The sequence below is a fragment of the Pyxicephalus adspersus genome, chromosome 6 (assembly GCF_032062135.1).
Source record: "Pyxicephalus adspersus chromosome 6, UCB_Pads_2.0, whole genome shotgun sequence".
Classification (NCBI taxonomy): domain Eukaryota; kingdom Metazoa; phylum Chordata; class Amphibia; order Anura; family Pyxicephalidae; genus Pyxicephalus; species Pyxicephalus adspersus.
The window spans coordinates 50,966,859-50,991,081 of NC_092863.1; the positions used below are offsets into that span (position 1 = coordinate 50,966,859).

Here is a 24,223-nt window from a genome sequence, read left to right on the forward strand (position 1 = left end):
AAAATAAGCTCCTGATGGTTCATAGTAGCTAGTAATGCTATACTTTAGTGTGCCTTTGTTTTGTTTTTTTAAATATGCTCCATAAAAATGCCCTGTTAGAGCCACCAAAGATGTAAATCAATCAACTGTTTCTACAGTAGAAGTAACTCACCTCTTCAGTACCTGGTTTCTCCTAGCTGTCTTCCATTTATTTCATTGCTACAGCCTCCAAAGACCTCCTTGGCATTCAGCAGAATCAGCCCTTCTGGGGGTATTGATTGCTTGTGTCCCCTTGAGCTCGTTTCTGCCTTCAAACCTAGGAATACAAATAGCAAATATGTAATTTTAGGACAGCAAAGAGAGCCACAGATACTGTATATGTAAGTGACATATCCTGGAGAGGCTTTTAGAGGCTGCAGTGTTAAAATAGAGATGAGGTATGAAAAGCAAGCCACTGAACAGGTGAGTATACTTTGTTTTTGTTTTTTTGCAGGAACTTTATTTTAATCCTGACAGGGTCTCCTTAATTTAAAGTTTTCCGCATTAATTTAAAAAAAATACTGAATTTTATAAAAGATAACTTTTATATTTATCTTCCCTACATACATAAATAAGACAAGGTTATGTTGCACACACTGCAGTAAACCAAAGTAAGCAATGAAAAATCTTCCTAAATTGATCTGACAATGGTTCTCATTGGTAGTTTTGGCAATTATTTCCAATTTGACAATGATCCTTATTTTTTCAACTAGCATAATAAATAAATCTAAATGGAATCAATCTTTTCTGAGTTCATTTGAAATGTCCCTGGTTCAAAAGAGAATTAGTAAAACTAGTTACTTTGGTGCATACTCGCTAATGGCAATTTAGCATCTTTGTTCAATTAGTTTCTCCCTTTTGTAGGCCAAAGTTCGAGAACTAGAAGAGAAATGTCGGATTCAGAGTGAACAATTCAATCTCCTCTCCAGAGAGCTGGAAAAGTTTCGTCAGCAAGCTGGAAAAATTGACTTGTTGAGTGGCAGCGCTGTGTTTAATTCTGATGTACCTATTTCCCCCAATAAGACTCTCACTCAGTTCATGAATGGAATAGCCACTGCTATTGGGAAAGGTGAGTTGAAACAATTGTCAGATAACTGAAATTTAAAATGATATCATGATAAATCAAATCTTATGATAACACTTACAACAAAATGGATTTATAGTAAATTAATTATTTTACTGCCATAATACAGCCATAATAACAGTACCCTCATTCTATAATTATAATACAATACTGTAATCAAATAAAAATTTTGTGATGTACCTGTGGTGCCCCATTTGAGGCGTCATTGGGAGGACCATATTTTTGGTATTTCTGCCCATTCCACTGAAACAGCCCTTACTAAAGTGGCCAATGACCTCATCAGAGCTAAGTCTCAAGACAACTTTTTTCCTGCTCCTTTTCCCTGATCTTTCCTCTGCTTTTGATACTGTTGATCACCCATTTCTAATACAAATCATGCGCTCCATTGGTATCAGTGACCCTGCTCTCTTGGTTTGCTTCCTATCTGTCTGACCACTCCTTTCAAGTTTCTTTCAATGGTAACTCCTCCTCGCCCACTCTCCTCCCTGTTGGTGTTCCCCAAGGGTCAGTCCTTGGACCGGTTCTCTTTTCTCTGTACACTTCCTCTCTTGGTAGTCTCATATCCACCTTTGGCTTACAGTATCATCTGTATGCTGATGACACTCAAATCTATCTGTCCACCCCTGACCTGTCTCCTTCAGTCCTGGATAAGGTCTCATGCTGCCCATCTCATCATGGATGTCTGACAGATTTCTGAAACCCAACCTGGATAAAACAGAACTCATTATCATCCCCCCCCCCCCATCAAATTCCAAATCTCCCCCTGACATATTTCTAACTGTTAACAACACTGTTAATTGTCCCTCCCCTCAGGCACGTTGTCTTGGTGTCATCTTTGACTCTGCCTTTCCATTTACCCCCCATATTCAGAACATTTCCAAGTCCTGTCACTTTCATCTACGCAACATCTCCAAAATCCGCCCCTACCTGTCCCCTAAGACCACCAAACTTCTTGTACATGCTCGTATCATCTCTCATCTGGACTACTGTAACCTCCTCCTTTCTGGTATTCCACTAACCCAACTCTCTCCTCTACAATCTGTTATGAATGCTGCAGCCAGACTCATCTATCCTTCCCACCACTCCTCTTCCGCTCCATCTCTTTGCAGATCTCTACACCACTGGCTTCCATTTTACCTTAGAATCAAATTCAAGCTCATGTGCTTTGCCTTCAAATCCCTACACAGTTCTTGTCCCACTTACATTTCTGACCTGGTAAAAAAAATACTCCCCCAGCCGCTCTCTCCTCTCCTCCAATGACCTACTAATGACTTCCTCACTCATAACTTCATCACATGCACGGATACAGGACTTCTCTAAAGCTGCCCCAACTCTCTGGAATGGTCTTCCTCATCCTATTCGGCTTGCTTCTACTTTCCGCTCATTTAAAAGAGCACTCAAAACCCATTTTTTAAAAGTTACCCACCCATCTTCCTTTGTCTTTTGAAACTATCACTACTTCCCACCACTACATATCCCCCTCCTATTGTGTGTTACTTCTCCCACCTCCTAGATTGTAAGCTCTTCCAGGCAGGGTCCTCTCGTCCTGTGTCAGCATCTGTATTCGTCTGTCATTTGCAACCCCTAATAATGTGCAGCGCTGCGTAAGATTTTGGTGCTATATAAATCTTGTTTAAAATTATTATTATTAATAATATTATTATTATTAATATTAATAATAATAATATTATCTCTGAGAGGAATACTGAGTAGCTGAATAGCATGAAAATACACTGTGTTGTGAACTAGTTGAAGTTTTATGTGTATGTGTGGTATATGGATAAAATGGCATTCCGAAATTTCTGTGTTTGTGTGCAGTTCCCCTGTTAATAGGGGGAAAATTCGGGTTATTTTTCCAGACTGTGTAGAACTGCAAGAGCAATCGGGAGCAGAGCTGACAGCTCCGCTCCCCTGATTGTTCTTGCACCCCTAGTGTAACTATAGTATGTGTTCTTGGATAGAGATGCTTGAGCTGTCATCAGGGTTTACCTTTCCTCAGCCAATCACAGAGTACTAGAGGTGATGAATGGGGAGACTTGTCTCCATTTAACCTCTAATGCCAAGGAATCCCACACTGAAAGGAGGATTCCCACAGCTGTGCAGCAGTGGGAATCATCCTGTCATTGTGGGATAACCTGTAAAAAAATAAAAGTTAGTTACACAAAACACACATATTCAAAAAAAAACTTTAACATTAAAACCTCTTTTTTTTTATTAACACGTTTTACTTATAAGGGGTTCTTCTACCTTTCAGAAAGGACCCAGTATGATAGTTTAGAGCACATAAATTCCAAGCTTGAGTCCTCAAGATCAACAAATATGTTAAGCAATCAGGAGTTTTCTTGTCACTGAAAAGGAAGTTGATTCTTTTAGGGTTAAAATGCAGTGCTTCATAAAGTAAGACATTTGTGCTTTTATGGAGTCGCTACTAAAGTGTATAGCTTACATCAAGGTAATTATTGGTACTTTTTATGTATATATGGATAAATGTGTGTGTGTGTAAACTCTTTCACACATACCATGGACCTCATTTCTTTAGGAGGGACTGGAGAAGATAGATTATCATTGGTGAATCTCCAACAAACCTGGAATTAATTTGGTCCGGGAATAAAATCATTTGCCCCATGTCTACAAGTTTGATGTTTTTGTCTTTGAACATATATTTTCTAAGCCCCTTGACTAAGGAGTCTTTAGAACAGGCACCTACATAAAGACCTTTGCAGCCACCTTACTCTGAGCTGCAGGTACTGAACAAACTATCAGCCAATATCAAGTCTAGTAAGCTTACGTGTCCAAATTTCTTATTTACATACATATATGTGTATGCCCCAGCCTGCAGTGATAGATACAGCGACAAATCAGATTAGAGTCAGTATTCTTAGATGTAAATTATCTATTTTATATTGACTTGATAGTCTACCCCCTGCAAGACTGATAGTGTATTAGTGCATTGTGAAATTGAAGTTGTGGGGATGAACTTGTTGATAAAATCTGACAACTAATTGTACAGCTTTGTCCTCCAATGTATCCTCTACTGTAATGTACGGTGTTTGCCTGTGACTCAGCAGCTTAATTACTGAATTGTCCTCTAACATTTTGGCTGATTCTCTGATCACTCTTACAGCAGGTATTGGAGTGATTCCATTTGAAGTCACTGCATTTTATAACGGTGTGGTTTGTTTTATTATTAACTACTTGTGTTCTGTCCTCACAACACTGTCCTGTGTAGTGCAGCTAGACAGGCAGCTAAACACTGTAAATAAGGCCAATAAGCGGAGAAATCTGCTTCTTGACTGAGATTCTCTGAACTTTATTGTCTTTCCTCATTTACTTTAATTTTGTGAAACTGCAATACGATGGAGACTAGGCGGGCCTTACACCATCCTGTAAATCTAGATAATTTCCTGTTGCTGGCTAGAATATATTATGCAAAGACTGCTTACAAAAAAAACAACCACTAGAGGGCAGTAGAGAAGCTAATGTACATCAATACTATTGTCTCGGCTAAGATGCAATGAAGGCAGCACAACTTGTCCTAAAAGTAGTCTTGGCTATGCCAACATTTCTTAACTTTGTTGTTTACATATTTAGGGCAGGCAGGCAAAATTTCCTGCAGATTTCTGTGACAATTGTAGAACTGAATAACGTATTCCACATTGTTAGATTTGTGCTGTCATATAACCTGACTGTTCTGGCTTAAAAGATGCTATGCAATGCTTTAAAACCCCAGTAGCCAAGGCGTAACCCTTACGTTTGCCATGAAATATGACATTTAGCCTGAAGTCTAATCTTTTTATGACAACATTTCCATAGAAGCTTTTCATTAAGCCTCCATAACTTTATTCATGGCAATTTTTGTGTCAAACAGAATTAATAGAAATGATTCTGTATATGCATATTTTCATTTTATTGATCTATTGGTTGGTATTTTTTTTCTTCATGTAACTATATCATTTAAGAATACATTATTGTGGCTTACCTTAAAAAAACTAATGGCGTGTAGTGCAGTAACCCATAACTGCATTTTCCATATCAGCTATAATCTTTGTGCTGCCTAATATTAGATGATGGCAAATTTCATAGATAATTGGAAGTTTACAAAAGTTAGATGATGACTTTCTCGGTCCAGTGAACAAGAAAACTAGATGAAGGAAATTTTTATCATAATTCAATAAACAAGACAAAACTTGTTTGACATTTTAATTTTTAATTCTGCAAGAGAAATTTCATATCCATGAAGTGTATCATAAGTATGCATTTACTAATCCATGCATAAAGTGTTTTTAAAAAAGGTTCTGTAAAGGAAAGATTTACAAAAATAATGCACATTTATAAAAATAAATAATCCATAGGCTGTATTAATGTTTTGAAAATGTTTTTGAAACTAAGCTTTTGTTGAACCTTGCATAATTTTTTTTTACATTTTATTCCATCTAGGACATGAAAGTCCAACAGTTAATCGGTCTTTAATTTCTGAATTTATCCGCCCTCTTCAAATCACAGGAGACAAGCCGGAACAACTATCTGTAAAGCCCATTTTCCTGTCAAGATCCCGATCTGGCAGCCCAAGGCACAGATTTGAATCCGATGTAAGCGTAGCTTCAAGTTGTAAGGGGTTATGGAATGGACATTTAAGGATTAACATATATTTGCCAGGCAATAAAAAATCAGCTATAAACAAGCCTACATGACTCTACTATGAATAGCACCCCAAAGCACCTTCCCAACCTTTCTTTGCAGCACACTGGGTATTGGGGCACACTGCACTAGACAGACTTGCTGCAGGAGTGATTTTTTTTTTGTGCATTAGGGCGCATTAGCAACCCATTCAAATAATGGAACTTCCTCAACACAAAACGTGTTAAAGCATGACCTATTGTGCATGCAGTACATGCATTGTACTTGTCCTTGAGTTGATGGGGCCTCACCCCTGTGGAGTAGCCTTCAAAGTATTTTATCCTTAAGCAAAGGCAGTTAGTATTTTTTCCACTTTCGTTCTGTAACTACTAAAAACCCTGTAAATACAATCTATCTAACTGGTGTTTGTTGGTCATTAAAACTTATATTACATAAATATAGGTGAACATAAGAACAAAAAGTTGGACACAAATGTTGAAATTTAATCAAAGGGTTTACTCTTCACTATTTGAAAACTCTATTGTCTGTTGTGCTCTGTTTCTCCCAGATGGATAATGAACAGAATACAAATACCTCAAAGCAAAGATACTCTGGGAAAGTCCACCTTTGTATTGCACGTTACAGGTAATTATCAACCTCATGTCAGGTATGCACAATGCACATCTAGTAATACAAAATTATTGTCACAGTATAATATTATCATATTCATGTATAGAGCTGAATACTAAGAATTTACCAGCTTCAGTGTTAGTTCCTTGGATCTTGAATTCATAACCTAAAACTAAAAGTAAGCCTTGTTCTTTGCCTGTAGAGGCAAAATAACAGATTCACTTTAAAGCTGCACAACCTGAACATACTCACCTTCCCTTGGCTCCCCCATCACTACATTTGGCTGCTGAAAGTCAGGAAGTTGAAAGTAGCAGGGACCTTTACAGTCACATCTCTCTTCTGCCATTTTAAAAGTTGTTTTTTCTTAGACGAGTACTGATATTATCTTATATTACTAATGACAGTATTTCAGTATAAAGTGATAATTAGATTTTGATTAAACAATATAAACTACAAATCTGTTGTTATTAATCTATTTAATGATCATTTATGTACTATTTAATGAACCTGTTGGTCACTCTTGTTTTTAATGATATTAACTAGTATTTATATAGCACTGACATATTATGCAGTGTTACAACGTTCATAGTCATGTCTTCAAAGGTGCTCACAGTCTAATGTCCCTACCATAGTCATATGTGTTTACCACAGTCTGTGGTCAATTTTTGGGGGATAGCCAACTAACCTAACTGCAACTTTTTGGAATGTGGGAGGAAACCAGAGTACCTGGAGTAAACCCATGCAAGGAGAACATGCATGCTCCATGCAGATAATGTCTTGGTCAAGATTAGAACCTGGGACGTAGCACTGCAAAGGCCAGAGTGCTAATTTCTGAGCTACGGTGCTGCCGTTTTTTAATTTAAATGAAATAACCAATAATCAGCAGTTCAGCAACAGTATGCATTGTAAGGTTTTTTATTACATCTATTGACTTTGAACTTGATGCATTTTACATATAGTTGTGCTCAATATAATGTTAGTTCCTAAGTAGTAACAAATTTTACTTTCTCTTCTACATGTTTACCTGCTCTCATTCTTTGTGTTGTCATATTTTCTTTATATATGTGTTATAGTTATAATCCCTTTGATGGACCAAATGAAAACCCAGAGGCGGAACTTCCCCTGGTGGCAGGAAAATACCTCTATGTTTATGGAGATATGGATGAGGATGGGTTTTTTGAAGGTATTTGGGTTAATCCTTTTTTAACTTTTTGTGTGGGTAATTTCAGTTAGAGTTTGTACACATCAGGAGTAAAAATGATACATTTTTTACAATACATTACACTGGGCAACGCATTTTTGTTGAGTTAGATCTTATACTTGTTTTTTTTACTAATTTTTGGGTGGTGAATTCAGAAATGGACCCAGTTTTTTTCTATCACATTCAGTTTGTATGATACAGGGTACCTTCCATTTTTGTCAAAACAAATTTTACATTCAATGAAAAAATAATGAAATAATTTGAACGTACTGTTTATTTAAATTTTTTTTTGTTCATACAAAGAATTTATTGTTACTCCATGACATTTTTTTTACAGTAAAACATTTGAAAATTATGCTGGTAAGCAGTTAAAGTAAAAATTAACGCGTATAGCTTTTCCTGGAGTGTTCAGTGTTAGGACAATCCCGCTGGGTGCTCCAACAATAGTCAGCCATCATATGTACATCCCATCTACCCTGATACCGTTCTTCCATGACCTTCAAATCTTGATGGAATCGTTCACCTTGCTCATCACTGACTGCACCAAGGATTTCTGGAAAGTTAGAAAGATGGCTATGCAGAAAATGCACCTTGATGCTCATATTGCAACCAAGCATTTTGTAGCTCTCCAAGAGTTTCTGGACAATTTCTGTGTAATTATTTGCTTGTGTGTTTCCAAGAAAGTCATTGACAATGGCTTTGAATGATAACCAAGCATTCTTTTCGACTTCTGACATTGTCCTGATGAAATGTTCATCTTTGATGAGCTGCCGAATCTGTGGACCATCAAACACACCGGCCTTTATTTTTTCAAATGACAGGCTAGGAAATGCCAAAATGAGGTACATGAAACAGTCTCCTTCAGTTTGCAAAGCTTTAACAAACTGCTTCATCAGACCCAGTTTCATGTACAGAGGTGGGAATATATTATTCTTTCTATCAACAAGTGGCTCATGTAGAATATTTGGATTACCTAGTTTTAGGGCAGATCTTGGAGTTCAATTCCTTTCCACCCAATTCCTCCCACAAGCTCTGCTATCCAACTTGCACAGATAACAGGGATACTTGGTGTATCCATGTTGCTGACCAAAAAGGAAGCATACAATTTTAAGGTCAACAGGTTTACCTAATTGTGTTGGTGATATTGCAACAACTCAATGACTCTTTATGTCGGCATATTCTTCACAAAGAGAAACTGAATAGCCTATTGGGACTGACCCAAATGTATTGCCATTGTGAAAGAGGACACACTTTAAGCTCCGCTTTGAGCTATCGATGAATAGTCGCCATTCAGTTGAGTTATAGATTGGAATTTCCAAATCCTCCATTGAACCAGGTACATTATGGCAATACACAAAGCCACTGTCAGTTCTAAAGAACAGCAGAAATGCAATTTCTCTGGTCAGAAAGTACGGTATCTTCCTTCCTTTTTCAAGTAATTTTTTCTCACGCAGTCTTGATGCTAGGAGTTCTCAAGCCTTTCTCAAGCCTTCTTGGATAGTACCAAATCATGTGCCAAATCTCTCAGCTCATGCTGATCAAATCCCTTACGAACAGAGTCCTCCTCAATTTCAAACTCTTCATCATTGTTGCTACCTAGTTCATCACCATATTCATGTTCTTCAAGAGAGGGAAGTGTAACAAAAACCAGCACTGGGATTTCATCTAAATGAGCCACTGAGCGTATAGCCGATGGTAGACTAGAATACTCTATGTTACATTTATTTTTCTTGTTATATCCTGAAGTTTTCACTATACAAAAGTAACAGTCACTGAAATGATCTCCTGGCTTTCACCAAACCATAGGTATATCAAATGGCATCTTATCACGTGTTTTCTTTGTCCACATCCGTAAGTGCACACCTTATGAGGGGCCCAAGGCTTATATTGATCACCAAGTTTAACTTTGAAATATGCCAAATAGGCTTGCTCTACAAATGTGCTGATGTTCACCCTTTGACTGGGAATAGTGAAACTGCCACAGATATAACAAAATGAATCAGAGTTGTTTAGGCACTTACGACGAGAAACAGCAGAGCCAGACATGATCTGAAAGAAAGGAAATACGTGAGTAAGTAGAAAAATAAATTTTGCCTTTGTACTACGTAGAGCAGCGCACAATCTCTGACCACACTGTCTTGGGTGTAAGTACTTGGCTACAGTAATCACATTATAAGCGGTAGAGAAAGAACCTGACATGATAGAAAATACCTAACTGCACTTTCAGAATCGCCATACCTGTTTAGGCTTAAAAATTGAAGTCAACAGAAAGTTTGTTCAAAATTGTTCCCCAGTGTTACATGCAACTGAAAAATTTGACTAAATACAAGATATATTGAATATCTGGTAATCTTAGTTTATTGTGATTTAAATAAGAATGCATATCAGTTGACAAGTGGTACCTGGAATACAAAATGTATGCAAAAACATTTTTGGATAAAGTAGGGAAAGGATTCTTAGCCCTGTTTTTTTTTTTGATGTTTGATTGCCTACTAGAAATTCACTTTCTTTATTTGCCATAGTGACCAAAGACACCAGGACTGTAAGTGAGGGGAAATTTGATGGTAGGCACTGATGGAATTGTATATATTCACCAGTTACATTTATATACATGTTAAAGCAAAACAGTACGGGAGCACTGCAATGATTACATGCTCCTTTTTTGGCTAGGAGCAGGGAAAAATTTACCTTATTCCTCATTCCTCCTGCAGCTGGCACAGTCCTCTCTTTTATGATCTGTGTTGTTGGAGGGCCCTCTTCTTACAGTGTCCTCACTTACAATGCAGGCCTATTGTTTCAGCATTGTAGGGGACAACATCAGTGTCTGTAACAGAAAAGTGCCTTAGTAAAGAAGCAGTGGGGGGATGAAGTTAAAAGTTAAGTATTAGAGTGTTTAAGAGTGTGTTCTCGTAATTCCTACTAAACAAAAAGAAAAAAAAAACAACAACAGCAACAAACAATAAACCCTTGCAGTGTTGGGGTAGTACTTGTTTTTTTTTTCTAGAGTTGCTCTTTAATTGTTATGAGGTCATTATGTTTATCATTAGCTTGTTAAATTTTAATGTTTGGGAAAACATAAATGTTTTTCAGTGAACTATATTTTAATGAGTTCTTTTCTGCTTTACTTTACACAGGAGAGCTGCTGGATGGTCAGAGAGGGCTTGTACCTTCAAACTTTGTGGATTTTGTGCAAAATGATGAGCTTCATGTGCCCAGCACTTTGTCCAGTGAACAGGAAGAGAATTTTCTCAATCACTCAGCCCCTCTATTTCAAGGGGAACACAAACTGGAGATCACACCCCCCATTCATATAGAGTCCAGTGTGCTAAACAATGGCACAGGGACTATGGATGTGAACATTGATGAGATTGGAGTAGACATTGTGCCTTATCCTCGGAAAATAACCCTTATTAAACAACTCGCCAAAAGTGTTATTGTGGGTTGGGAGCCACCACTAGTGCCACCGGGCTGGGGTACTATCCACAGTTATAATGTCTTGGTGGGAAAAGAAATCCGTGCAACTTTGAACTTTGGAAGTAGAACCAAAAGTCTCATTGAAAAACTGGATCTCGCCACAGTTACCTATAGAATTTCGATCCAGACTGTCACAGATCGAGGCAACTCAGATGAACTGCAGTGTACTTTGTTAGTAGGGAAGGATGTTATTGTAGCACCTTCTCAACTCAAAGTGGACAACATCACACCAGTGACTGCTGAACTCAGCTGGCTCCCAAGCAACAGCAATTATAGCCATGTCATTTTCCTAAATGATGAGGAATTTGACATTGTTAAGGCTGCCATTTATAAATATAATTTTATGAACCTAAAGCCCAATACAACATATAAAGTAAAACTTCTGGCAAAGCCTCATCAAATGCCATGGCAGCTCCCTTTGGAACAAAGGGAACGGAAGGAAGCATATGCAGAATTTATTACTCAACCATTAGGTTAGTGGAACTTGTTTCATTCTGTACATCAGTTAAACGAAGAAACCAGGGGCAGATTTTTGTTTTTCTCTTTATGTTTATTTCAGATGTCATTATAGTTTAAACCCTTTTTTACAGTGATAAAATGTAAATAAGTGATAATTTAGTTATTTTTCCGGTATTTTGTGATTAAGGTGGTACTTCAGGGAAATACCTTTTTTTCACATATTTCTGACCTTTATCCTGTAATATCCCAACCTTAACTTAATATTAGCACTTAGGTGTTTAATTTACATTTGTTTTACACAATATTTACCCAACTGTTACCTAAAATATACACAATTATTGTAGTTAATTCAATAAGAAATTGTGTAAATCCAAGTTGGTTTAATCTTAGATAGAAACATTTTTAAATATGCTCCATAGGTTATTTAGAAACTTGTGTAATAGATCAATGCATTTTTGAGCAGTTGTGAGAGCTGTCACAGGAAAATGCATTCAGCATACATTCATCACAGAGACTAATGTTTTTGTTAGCAATTAGCATATTGATTTATACCTAAAAGTAGTATATTTGTGTTATATTAGCCACTGATGGAATGTGAGTACTTAAAAAGATGACTATTCAATGTTAAATCTATTAGAAAATCATCTGTTTAGAAGTGGTGACTGGTATCTCCAGAAGAGCTTGTATGCCCAGTATTACTTAAGCACTAGGGCTAGTTTACATGGATATTTGAGATATGTTTGAGTTTGAGATTCATTTGTTCTGCCTTTACCAAGTTTTAAAGTTGACTTGCTTGAATGAAAAGAAAGTACAAATCAATTTCATATTAACTACAGAACTCAAGCCCCCCTAACCCAGTGGTATTTAGATGAGAAGAATGGGGGATGTCAGGAGAACAGCCAAGAGTGACAAAACTGACAGTGCAGCACAATAATTGCTGGTTTTCACTCTTGGACAGGAATTGGTTTGCTGGCTGGATCACCAGATATAAAGGGGGAAAGCCTGCAAAAAAAAAAAAACAATTCAGCCATTATATTATATAACAATGTAGCATACGGTAATAAAAAAGTGTCCAGATGTTCCAATATAATGTCACTGTAGTATACTTGCTGGAGGGGGTGGGGGGAAATTGAAGCACTTATCACAGTATTCCTACACACAGTACTTAATTGTAGGCCATTATGATATAATATAGGATATACACATTGGTGGCTGCAATATAACCCTAATCTGTCACCTGATAGGTTATTTTACATTTTAAAACAGTTCTTTGATAACCATTCACATTTGTTAAGGCAATTGAACATTATCTTACTCACATATCTTACTCTTAATCACATTTATAATCACCCAGTACTGTAGTCAATTGTGTACAGCTATTCACACTTTCTCCACCTCATTGCTTTTATTGACTTTATAAGCAGCAGTATGAATAGATTGAGAAGGGTGATTAGTAAGAGGCTCTATCCCTTTGTTTCGTAAAATTGATGCTTTGCTGACCCTCTCGTGGCTTGACAAGGTGTCCTGTCAATAAGGTAATACCCATGAAGAAACTGCTATATGAATAACCCGAGCTTCCTCTATGTTACTCATTAAATCATTTCCCAGTCATTTTCTAATGCAATCTTGCTACAACAGGAGTAGTCATAGGTGCATTACAACATGTGGAATGGGCTCTGATCCTTAATTGCAGTTAAATAGTGTAACAGGGTATTTTTCGAACCTTAGCCTGTGAATGAACATATTAATATCCTAATGAGTTAATCTCCCTATCATTCTGCTCCTCTCAGCATGTCCCTTGTTAACACATAAGTACTGCAGCACAACTGATTGGCTTCTTGTGCTGTTCTAAGTCTGTACACTTCACTGTAGAGAGGCAGCAAAAAGCAAAATGTTTGGTATATTATATAATGCAAAGCTGTATTGTTTTGTCTTACATTTCCCTGAAGTTAGCCTTTAGGTATAAAGAATTATATTATATGGTTTGAAGTTGTGAATTGAAGTTGTTCCTGCTATAGACTTCTTGCACATATTACATGTCTGTAATATTTTTAAATGGGGTAATTATTGCGGAGACCAATCTTTGTTAGACAGAAAGCAAAAAAAGATTTTATGAATTTCTGGTTAAAGGATGGGGTGCATTTTTGGATACATGACATCCTTAATTTTAATTTATAATAAGTCCAACTTAAATAAATAGGGAACAGTAAAGTATATATTAAATAAAATGTGTGTCAGCTTCTCCATTTTACAATGATGGGTTAATATTAACATAAATAGTTAATGTAGAACTTGCTGCTTCTATTTATGTTTAAGGGCCGAGAGTAAATGAAATGATGGACTCATTTTCTGGCGGATGTGCTTGCCTGGTAGCCAAAATACAAACTAGATTTATGTTTACATCTATTTGTTCCAGATAGCTGTGCTCATTTTTTAACCACACACATGGCCTTGGTATTATTACCTTTTATTTTTAAAGAACTAATATATTACACATTTACTGCATACTGTAGATCATTTTGTTTTTTTTCAATGTTCTTCGTCTGCTGTCCCCTTTCAAGCAGAATACAATGTCAGTACCTGGCAGTAAAATGCTAGATTGTATAGCTTCCCTGTGCATGAGGCGGTTTGCTTATCTGTTGGGTTGAAGTCTAGACTCATCCCAAACTCCGAATCATATGGCAAGGATAGCTTTTGACAGTTCCAAGTCTCAGGCTGATTAATTTGCACAGCTAGTCATTGTAATTGATTGATTTTTTATTTATTTTTATGGTACATTAAATCATTTTCTGGGAACATCGCAACTTTGATTAACTAAAATTCTAGCATAGTATAAAAATAACTATATATTTCTATGTGCTGGATACATGTAGCATAGTGGGGCAATCTGCCACTAGCATGCAGAAAATATTTATGTGCCAGTTTTAAGGACAATTTTATTGTTAGATTTCATATTCTGAAACATCTCCATGCTGTCTATTATTGTAGTGCAAGCATCATGAATTATATTACAATAATTAGATTATTGGACATCCATATAAACTGGTATATACCAGTTTTGAGGGGCAACACACTTATTGTTTGTATTATAAAAATATATTCTAGGTTATAGAAGGAACTAACGATAACTGCAGGGAAAGGGTAAGAGGTTTGTTAATAGGTATGCAATATCCTTCAGATATGATGGATGATATTGAACATATCACTGATGGCAATGCCCTAAATATTGTAAAAATGTGTGACTATAGAGAAAGTTGCAAAAAAATCATCAGCACTGAGCAGGTCTCATATTTAGTCAGTTTTATATTAATCCTCTAGATGTGTGGTATATGTCTTCTACAAAAGGCAGACCATTCAAGATTTTGGCAGAGATTAAATAAACATAGATTAACCTCTTCTTAAGCCATCTATCATTTAACATTACAACAGATTGAAAAACTCTGTAAATGTGAGTTTTTTGGGATTTATAAGTTAAACACCTTTGCCCTAAACTACTGTGGAACTTTACATTTCTGCAACCTACTCTCTTTCAAGTGCTCAATCAATACTACTAATTTTTTATGCATTAGTAATACAGAAATATAACACTGTCTGTACTGGCTTTAGAGTCCATTTTTTACTTTAGAGCCCTGATGAAGTGGGATTTTTTGGCCTCCTAATAGCATTGTCTTTATTTATTACCATTGGACATTAAATTGTGGACTCTTTCACAGTGGTTTGGAGTTCCTTTCGATATCTATTTGTTAGAGTCAAGCTTGGGACTCTAAATTAGGGTATGATGTGAATTGCTGTTCCAGAGCCATTGTGATATGAGATTTGAGGCTGAACTGTGATGTTCTGGCATCTCGTACACTTTAAAATTTCCTTAAATTTCATGTAATGTATTTTCTATGCAGATGGAAGCAGCGCCTCTAGCATTTCATTTAATTTTCTGTAAACCCCTGCAAATTGTCACTCACTGGGAGATGGAAAGGAAATAAGGGTTGTATTGTAAACCAGGGTGTCCTAACATTTTCATTTGAGGCTAGATTGCAACACATCAGAACTCAACAGAGGAAGTGGGTAATGGTAGCCGTCTCGGCTTTGTTTTCAAGTTACAGCAGGGAGTGGTGGGCTATTGTGAATTAGGGGTGTCTAGGACAACTAAACAAAACAGGATACCATCCATTATAACACTTGGAGTATCCTGCAAGAAAGAGAGAAAAGTGGATTAGCTGCTGCTTCTTTGCCTTGAGTCCTAAAACTCTACTGTTCTACCTAACCACAAGTGTATTCTGTGGAGAAATCTAACATGCCTTCAGAAGAATCCAATACTTGAACAGAATTACAATTAGGCATCAAGACAGTCTATATACAGTATGTGTACTACACCTCTGTGTTTAGCTTTTTGCCAGGGTTTAGTTTTTTTAATTTTTAGGCAGGGTTATTGTGCCACAGGCAATTCTTAGAGGGTATTGTCATAAATTAGTTAATGCAGACAGATTCTTTGCACTTTATTTAAAAAAGGGACACTGTTATGTCTAGTGTTATGTGGACACCTTTCCATAATACTGATTTTAGGTACAGGAGACCAGATGCATTAAGAAATACATTTGGTGTGGTGCAACTCAGGTTGCCTGTACAGAGCCCTGAACTCAACCCAATTGAACAACCTTTGGATGAACTGGTATGCAAATTATGAACCAAGTCTTATCCAAAATCAGTACCTGAAAGTATTTGTAGGCCAAAATGTATGTTGTACCATCCAGCTTTATCATTGCAGTAACAGATATTCCATTAAATGATAGGTCCTCCTATTCCACCTGAAGACGTTTCTGTTCATCCTGGACCTACACCAGTTACGCTGCTAGTTACCTGGACACCACCAGTGCTGACACCAACAGGAACCTCCAATGGAGCAAATGTCACCGGGTTTACTGTGTATGCAAAAGGACAAAAGGTATGATACTTTGTAATAAAGGGAAATATTTGATATTATTTACAGTTTTGCTGTTACATGTAACAAGTGGTTGGATGTATAGGCAGAGCCAAGCTGAGAAGATAGAACTGGTAAATGTCACAGATTGAAAGTTTGTTTTAGCATTTGCATAAATCTTCTGGTAAATGGGTTTATTTCCAAAGATGTATTTTGAATTCCCAATGTATATATGATTCTTACAGATAAGACAGTGATAAGCTTTACCTATGTGAGGTAATACAGCCAGATTTTTGAAGTCTAACATACATGCATTGTCCACATTTTATCAGTCCCTATAAGTAGTACTGGGTATACTAGAGCAGTGGTGCCCAACATTTTTTCATCTGGGGGCCAATGTTGAGATTGGGATAAAACTTGCGGGCCACAATGCAAATAAACATTAGGATGTATGTTTCAAACTAGACTAAAATAGTTTTAATTTAAAATCAAATTAAACTGAAATGTTTCTAGTTACCGTAATGTACATACACCAAAAAAATGTAATGACAAATCAAGAATCTCTGCAATGGATACTTTTTGGATCATCTTCAGGGCCCTACATCTCCCTTCCTCTACTGTTAAAGAGATATTGGGGAATTGGCCAGCTATGTGTGACAAGATAGCACAGTATAACAGTTATGCTTTTTGAGACCTTGTAATGGTGCCATAGTGATTACATTTTAGGGGGAGTCAGCCACAAGAGTCCTGCACTTACAGTTATATGGGATTCATAGAGCGTAAGGGGGATAGCTATGTGTACCGGGTAGGCATGATATCATGGGTATAACCTGAGCCAGGGTTCCATGTCTTGAGGAAGGGGTAACCACACCGCAACCTTACCGCCAACCTGAATGCCTTGAAGTTTTGTGCCAATTGTCTGTGCACCACAGCGCAGAGACAATTGGCAGTACCCTAATGTTCATTGCTACGAGAATAGCCCCCTGGTCTTGAAATAGCCCCCGTTATTGTAAGAATATCCCTGATTGTTGTTAGGATTTTATGCTTGTGACCCCGTATCTGGCAACTTGTTATGTGTAGAGGGCGCCCCATTCCCTGCAAGACAATAAGCAGGGAAAGCAGAAAGAGAATGAGGAGAGGGCCGGATCTGACAGGACTGACTGCAACCCGCGGGCCATAGATTGGGCACATCTGTATTAACCAAAAATGTTTTTGTTTACCTAAAAATACCATTTGAAAAAAAAGTCTTGATTTATATTCTGGTCACACCACTGGTTGGTGCTGGGTCCTCGTGTAAAGTGTATACCAAACTTTTGCTTAAAGGCATTATTAGAGTGATTTACACACTATATGTGAATATAACTCCATCTACTGGTGGCCAACAATAATGCACAAAGAATTATTTCGGTGCAAATGAGTCATTATAACCAATTCTAAGTATAAAATACTTTACCCTGAAAAGAGGGGGGAAAAGAAAACAGACTGATTTAAATGTTTTCATTTATTTATTTAAATAAAATGTATTTCAGTTATTATGAGATTACTTGTACATAGGTCTACCCACAAACCATGGGAAAAGAGTGATATTGAATCCAATTGTAAGTAGTCATAATCATTTTTTTTTACAAGTTCATTTTTGTTCTTGTATGTGTATGCAGGTGGCAGAAGTGGTGTTCCCTGCTGCAGAGAACATTGTAGTGGATCTCCTAAAAATTCTTAACCTAGATGCCAAGGAAGTTACAGTGAGAACCTTGTCAGCACAAGGTGAATCTGAAGACTCCCAAATTGCCCATATTCCACCTGCTTTACTGGTGCCTCCAACACTTCAACAACACACAGGGACTATGCCCACATGCAAGCCATTATCAAGTGGACCAGATACCAAAGATGAAGATATGTATCCTCACCAGAGATTAGATGGATCTTGGGAACACCACCATCCAGTAACCACAGTGTATGGACCTACCCTGGAACCTCCAACATCAAATTTTCACAGTTCAGGTCATGGTAGAAGGTCACCTTCGCCACAAAGAATTTTACCACAACCACAAGGTGCACCCATATCAAATACAATGGCCAAAGCAATGGCAAGAGAAGCTGCACAAAGAGTTGCAGAGAGCAACAGGGTAATGTATGCATACATTGATATATGTATTTCAAAGATGTTTTGATTTTCAAAGTTAGAGTGTAATTCTAATAGTAATTCCAGCTAAATGGCTAAATTAACAAATTAACCGCTATAAGAATGGTTCATGGGTATGTGATCAATTTTCTGGACATCTATGCCAAAAAATCCCTTCCCCATCCTCCATTTTCCTATTTGCAGAATGGTCATTTTTTTTATACATGTAGAATGTGCCACAACTATAGTACAGTAATTTTAAATTGCCAAAAGACTATAGACGATACCAGAATACATATTCAATTCCAGTAGTATTCATATTTTTTTCTGAATATACAATTTAGTCCCCATGAAATGTGAATTTATAATGTTTAATATGTTCAGTGACAACAAGCCTTGTAATGAGCAGTGGTATCAACAATTGTAGACATAAAAAATATCTGTTGTACAGAAGCTTCATGTAGATAAGTAAGATAAGTAGCTACCCTGGTTTAATTATTGGCCTCAAAACTATAGATGAGCATTTTAAAGTGACCATACCCAACCAGGTTTACATGGATAAAAATTGTGGTAATGTAAAGGTAAATTTGAGTACAGGGAAACCTGTACTGAAAGAAACACATTGGCTATCATTGCCTATTTGGCTTCAGATGCTTACCTGGATTAATTATGCAGTGCAGGAAAGTGAGCCAAGAGGCTCACCTATTAAAGAAAAGATAATAAAAAAAGATTTATGAAACACAACACTGTGCTTTATAAACATACTCTGCATTGCACAAGTTTTGGGAGTCTGGAACTGGCATTTACCAACTCTCACAATGCTTCTTGCACACTGTGTATATTGAGTTGATGAGGTTGTTGAACTTACAGAAACCATGTTCTGGTCCACAATCTTAAACCAGGCAGGACCAGCAAGACCAGCATGAACCATTTGTTGGGTAAATACTGGGAAGTCATTCCTCACTCAAGAGGTCAAATATCCAGAGAGTGTTTGGAAGCCAAGCCAGAGGTCAAAAGCTAGATAGAATGTGCCTTTCAAGCTCAGGGTCAAGAGCCAGGAAGAAGGTAAACAGTTAGGCAGGGATCTAAGAATGAGTTAAAGAATGGACATGGGTGAGGGAGTCAAAACAGGATCCTGGGTCACAGGTACTTACAGAAGTAGCAATACAAATCACAGGGTCTAAAGAACAGGGATGGAGGTTAGAGGATCACAATAACAAACTGGTCAATGGCAGAACATCTAGTGACCTTATATGCTCCTGTGTGCATCAGCATTTGTGCATGTAGGACTCTGCCCTGCACCTTCACACACCCATGCCTATTCTTACACGAGAGCCCAATGTTTTTTTTTTTATCTTAAGTGAGCAGAAAGAGATTTGTGTGCGTTTTCGTCTCAGTAGAAAGATCTCCATGGAGCTTGTCTACTTGCATACCATAGCCCAAACTTTATAAATAGGACTCACAATGTGCATAGTGCAACATAGTGTAACTTAAAGTGTATGGTAGGGGCACATTCTTTTCAATGATATTTGTCACAACTCTTTAAGTTCTAAACATGAAGCAGATAGAAAAAACACCCAGCAGCTGTCATTAACTTCAGTTACCAGTCTAAGCAAGTCAATGCTTCCTTGTTCCATAGCCCAATTCTCCCCAGGGGCGATGCTGGACATGATGGAGAGATCTATCAATGCCACGCCCAAAGCACATATAGCTGTAAAATATTGTCTATGGACATCCACCACAAATCAATCTGCTTAACTGAACACAAACTCACAGATTGGTGCATACATTGCTACATGTAATGGGTAACTTCTCCTTTTGAAGATAGTAGTTCCTGGGCAGTTATACTGATCTAATGATTTCAGCAGTTTATGAGTGACTGACCTAGAAAAAAAAACAGATCATGTGTTCTGACATCCTTCTGACTTCATTTGTTGCATACTTGATGACCAGAGACAGCTAGAGAAATACAATTTTTATAACAAATGTATTAATGGGAGCTTCTGTATTGCTCTCAGCACAGGTTTCCTTTACTTTTTTATTTAGGTTTTGTGTGATATGCTCTATCAAGGATGTTGACCTTCCAAGGGCTAAACTTTAAGTTATATTTCCTCTAAAACATTTATGCAGGAAGTAGGGGTTGACTAAGCACTTGATATAAATGTTGATCTCACTTGAGTGTTTTTGCACAAATCAGAATGAGAAGAGGAACCTGTTCAGTGAACGAAGCAATGCAATACATTATGCTAACTCAGATGAAGAAGAGGATGGTTATGACTCTCCACACATTAAAAGAAAAGGAGCTTCTGTTGATGAATTCCTAAAAGGTTCAGAGCTTGGTAAACAGGTGAGTATAAACCATGAACATCACATATCCCCTTCTCTGCCACACATGGTACAAAACTACAGCAGATTTTTACTTATTAACAGAAATCTTTTAGTGTATTTGAAGTGTATGAGTCGAACACTGGAGTGCTCTAGACTTAGTAATATTTTGAAACAAGCACAAATATTTGTTTAAGTGCTTTGGAAGAAACAATTCCTCATTATCTCATTACGCCATACCTCATTATCCACCTCACTAACTCATATAACTCTTATGATTCACTTTACATGGTTAATTATCCACCCATGCTCACTAATCTCAGGGTCGATTTGTACTAATTAACATCGTTTTTGGCTCGGTAGAATAGTGGCCCCTAAAACAACCTCTGTACATTAACTTTTACTGTATAAATATTTTCAACACTTTACTCATTAAAAAATGAGTTATGCTGTTCGTTTGGAATTATAAGAGCCCCCAGCTTACTTGTCTGAACCTAATACCTTTTACACTGCTTGTAGTCCCTCATCCTATAAAATAAAGTTATGCTTCACGGCTTAGTTATCCCACCAAACATCATACCAAAGCAAAATTCCCCCTTTAAGGTGTTCATAGAGGCCTCTGACATTTCATACCCCCAGATGGACAATTTTCTTTCTAAAGATAGATGCAAGTTGACACTTTCCACATTGTGTCACTTCCTGAAAATCTTGGACAAGATCAAACTTTTGAGTGGTCATATTTCCACATACCCCTTTTTCTTTTCTCTCAAATCCTATGTTTCCCCAAGGCATTCTCCAGCATCCTTCTCTCTATAGACTCAGAAGGGCCTCATCTGACTTTCATAACTCAAAATGAAACAGGAGTGCACCCTTTTCCCTGCCTTAGGGACAAACCAAATCAATTGCTGGTGATTGAACTGTTCTACTACTTAAAATGTAAAATAATATTCTCTGTCTTTGTAAATTCCTTCTTTCCCCCAATACAATGTCCATGTAAGAGATGATTTGTGACCCTGAACACCATGCTTGTGGTCTCATCGCCCTCTTGTTTTCCTCTTGTTTTCCTCTCCAGTATTCCCACGTTCTTCTTACATTCATCAGTGGGAAATAGACCTAGGGCTTGAGCAGAATGAGGAGACCTGACAGCAAATAAAGCTTAGTTTTGCTTGGTTAATGCAGGTTTTCTGCAGTATACTGTTTCTCTCAGGACTTTTCCGTCCCTACTTATGCAGATATTGATGAGGCAGCAAGAAACTCCTGTTGACACCAAGGATGTAACATGGCAACAATGAGATTGCTAGGTATTGGGGTCTGATATTTATTATTAATGCTTATATCCAAGATATATGTGGTGGTGACAGAAGCACGGTAACTTTGACAAGACATCAGCCTTCTTCAGCAAACACGTTCTGAAACAGGAGGAGGACTAGCTAGGGCTTAAGGGGGTCTGTTGGTTCCCCTTCTTCCGTGGGAGATCATCTTAGGCTGCTTCTTCTGTGGAAATAGTGAGATCTACTCAGATCTGCAAACGTTTTTTGCTTGTCTGTTTTCTCTCTACTTTTCAGTCAATGTCTTTTACCTCCAGTGGTTATGGCACTATTTACTACCTTTAAATAATCTCAATACAAATCATGTTGGACATAAACAGGTACACAAAAAAACTGATATATGGTAAATTCTACTTGAATTTAGTTGATTTTACAATAGCAAATTTTTGTTTACTTTAATAAAGAAATTCAATAATACTGCCAATTTATTGGATTTGCATCAGTCAAAGTCTATAGCTGTGAACTTTTTTATGCAATTGCACAGCAACTGAAATAATGTTGCACTAAAATTATTTGGGACAGTGGGGATACCTGTGGGAACTTGTCCCAATAAAAAAAAAAAAAACGCAGCTTTTCCATAATTCAAAAGAGAGATAGATTGGGAATTCTCACACTATTTTATTTGGTTATGCTGCTAATAATGAAATACTAGATAGGCATTTTACATGAAATTGTGCTGCACAATTAATATTTGGGCCACAGATAGACAGTTAATTGAGCTGTAATGAGTAAAACAGCTGCACCCTTTCATCTGTCTGTTAAAACATTTATCAAGCATAAAGCAACAGTGAAAATGATACAATTTAATTGGTGGAAAATTATTACACTAATAAATGTGTAATTCAATTAGTAATATGTAACATTTGTCAGAATTTTATGTTTGGATCAGTCAATCAGTCAAGATATATTTCAAGCAAGAGAATATTAAGAACCATCTGCACCTATAGGGAAATGTTATATTGTATATGTTATGTGAACCTGATTCCCCCATTTTCTGTATGGTTGGAATCCTAATGAAGATTACAGTAACCTATTTACTTGGAAACGGATTGATGTGACAGATAACGATTAGATGTCATTTAGATTACCTTTTCATAATTGCAACCTGAGGGCCTTCATTTTAAAGAGCTCGAGTGGCACATGCCATAGTGAGTAATAATATGGCAATTACATTACAAAAACCTTCAAGTAACCTAGCAAGTTATTGTTCATATAAGGGCTTCATACAAGAGGGCTTGTTTTTATTTTTTAATTTTATAATCCACTCTTGATTCTTATGTACATTCTAATAATGAATATTCGTGAAGGTTCTTTTCCACATGACTGTTCAACCATATTTCTTTTCCTTGGTTAAAATAATAATGGTGTTATTCCTGGTCAATAAATTTGACTGGTTTTGAACTTTTTGATTGTCTTTGCATTTCTCTCACTTTGAGAATTGACTGGCATGCACTTTTGTTTTTATTATGTGATTAGCCACAATATTGTCCTGGTGATGATTACCAAACTGAAAGTAGCAGAGGATCGGATTTATCTGACATCTTGGAAGAAGATGAAGAGGAGCTATACTCAGAAATGCAGCTTGAAGACGGAGGCAGGAGACGAAGTGTCACTTCTCATAACACCCTTAAGGTAAGAGAATGGCATCTAAGGCCAGCTATGCTTTGTGTTCATAGAACCCAGTTTGAATAGCTAGGGTTAGCCAAAGTATTAATGAGCTGATTAGTCAAGATTTGTTACAAATTTAGTTCACAGCACCTCCACTTACAGTATGTGTTACCCCTAAGGATTCAGAAAGCTTCTGGTTCCGGTTTTAGGAATTAAGATTAACCAAAACTTATTTTACAAAAACACTTTAGTATGAAAGTTTGTATTTCAAATCTCATAATAGGTATTTTGAAAAATATATGCCTTTGAAATACATACCCTGTTTCCCCGATGATAAGACACTGTCTTATTTTTTTTTGAAGGCCAAAATATGCTCTAGGGCTTATTTTCAGGGGGATGCCTTATTTACCCATGAAGAAGACTACAGTACACAGTTATTGTT

At 37.0% G+C, this 24,223-nt stretch overlaps 1 protein-coding gene across 21 annotated transcripts in view; it reads left to right on the forward strand.

Moving 5' to 3' along the window:
• Positions 1 to 24,223, forward strand: part of RIMBP2 (RIMS binding protein 2) — a 216,113-nt gene that overhangs the window by 165,774 nt on the left and 26,116 nt on the right. For 20 of the 21 annotated variants that reach the window (XM_072415730.1, XM_072415735.1, XM_072415739.1 and 17 more), the window contains 9 exons: positions 883 to 1,087; positions 5,540 to 5,691; positions 6,288 to 6,364; positions 7,423 to 7,532; positions 10,685 to 11,497; positions 16,271 to 16,422; positions 18,057 to 18,524; positions 20,718 to 20,867; positions 23,650 to 23,805. In XM_072415730.1, the coding sequence (XP_072271831.1) occupies positions 883 to 1,087; positions 5,540 to 5,691; positions 6,288 to 6,364; positions 7,423 to 7,532; positions 10,685 to 11,497; positions 16,271 to 16,422; positions 18,057 to 18,524; positions 20,718 to 20,867; positions 23,650 to 23,805 (2,283 nt within the window). The remainder of the gene's footprint in view (positions 1 to 882; positions 1,088 to 5,539; positions 5,692 to 6,287; positions 6,365 to 7,422; positions 7,533 to 10,684; positions 11,498 to 16,270; positions 16,423 to 18,056; positions 18,525 to 20,717; positions 20,868 to 23,649; positions 23,806 to 24,223) is intronic. The other variant, XM_072415732.1, reaches the window with a different exon arrangement.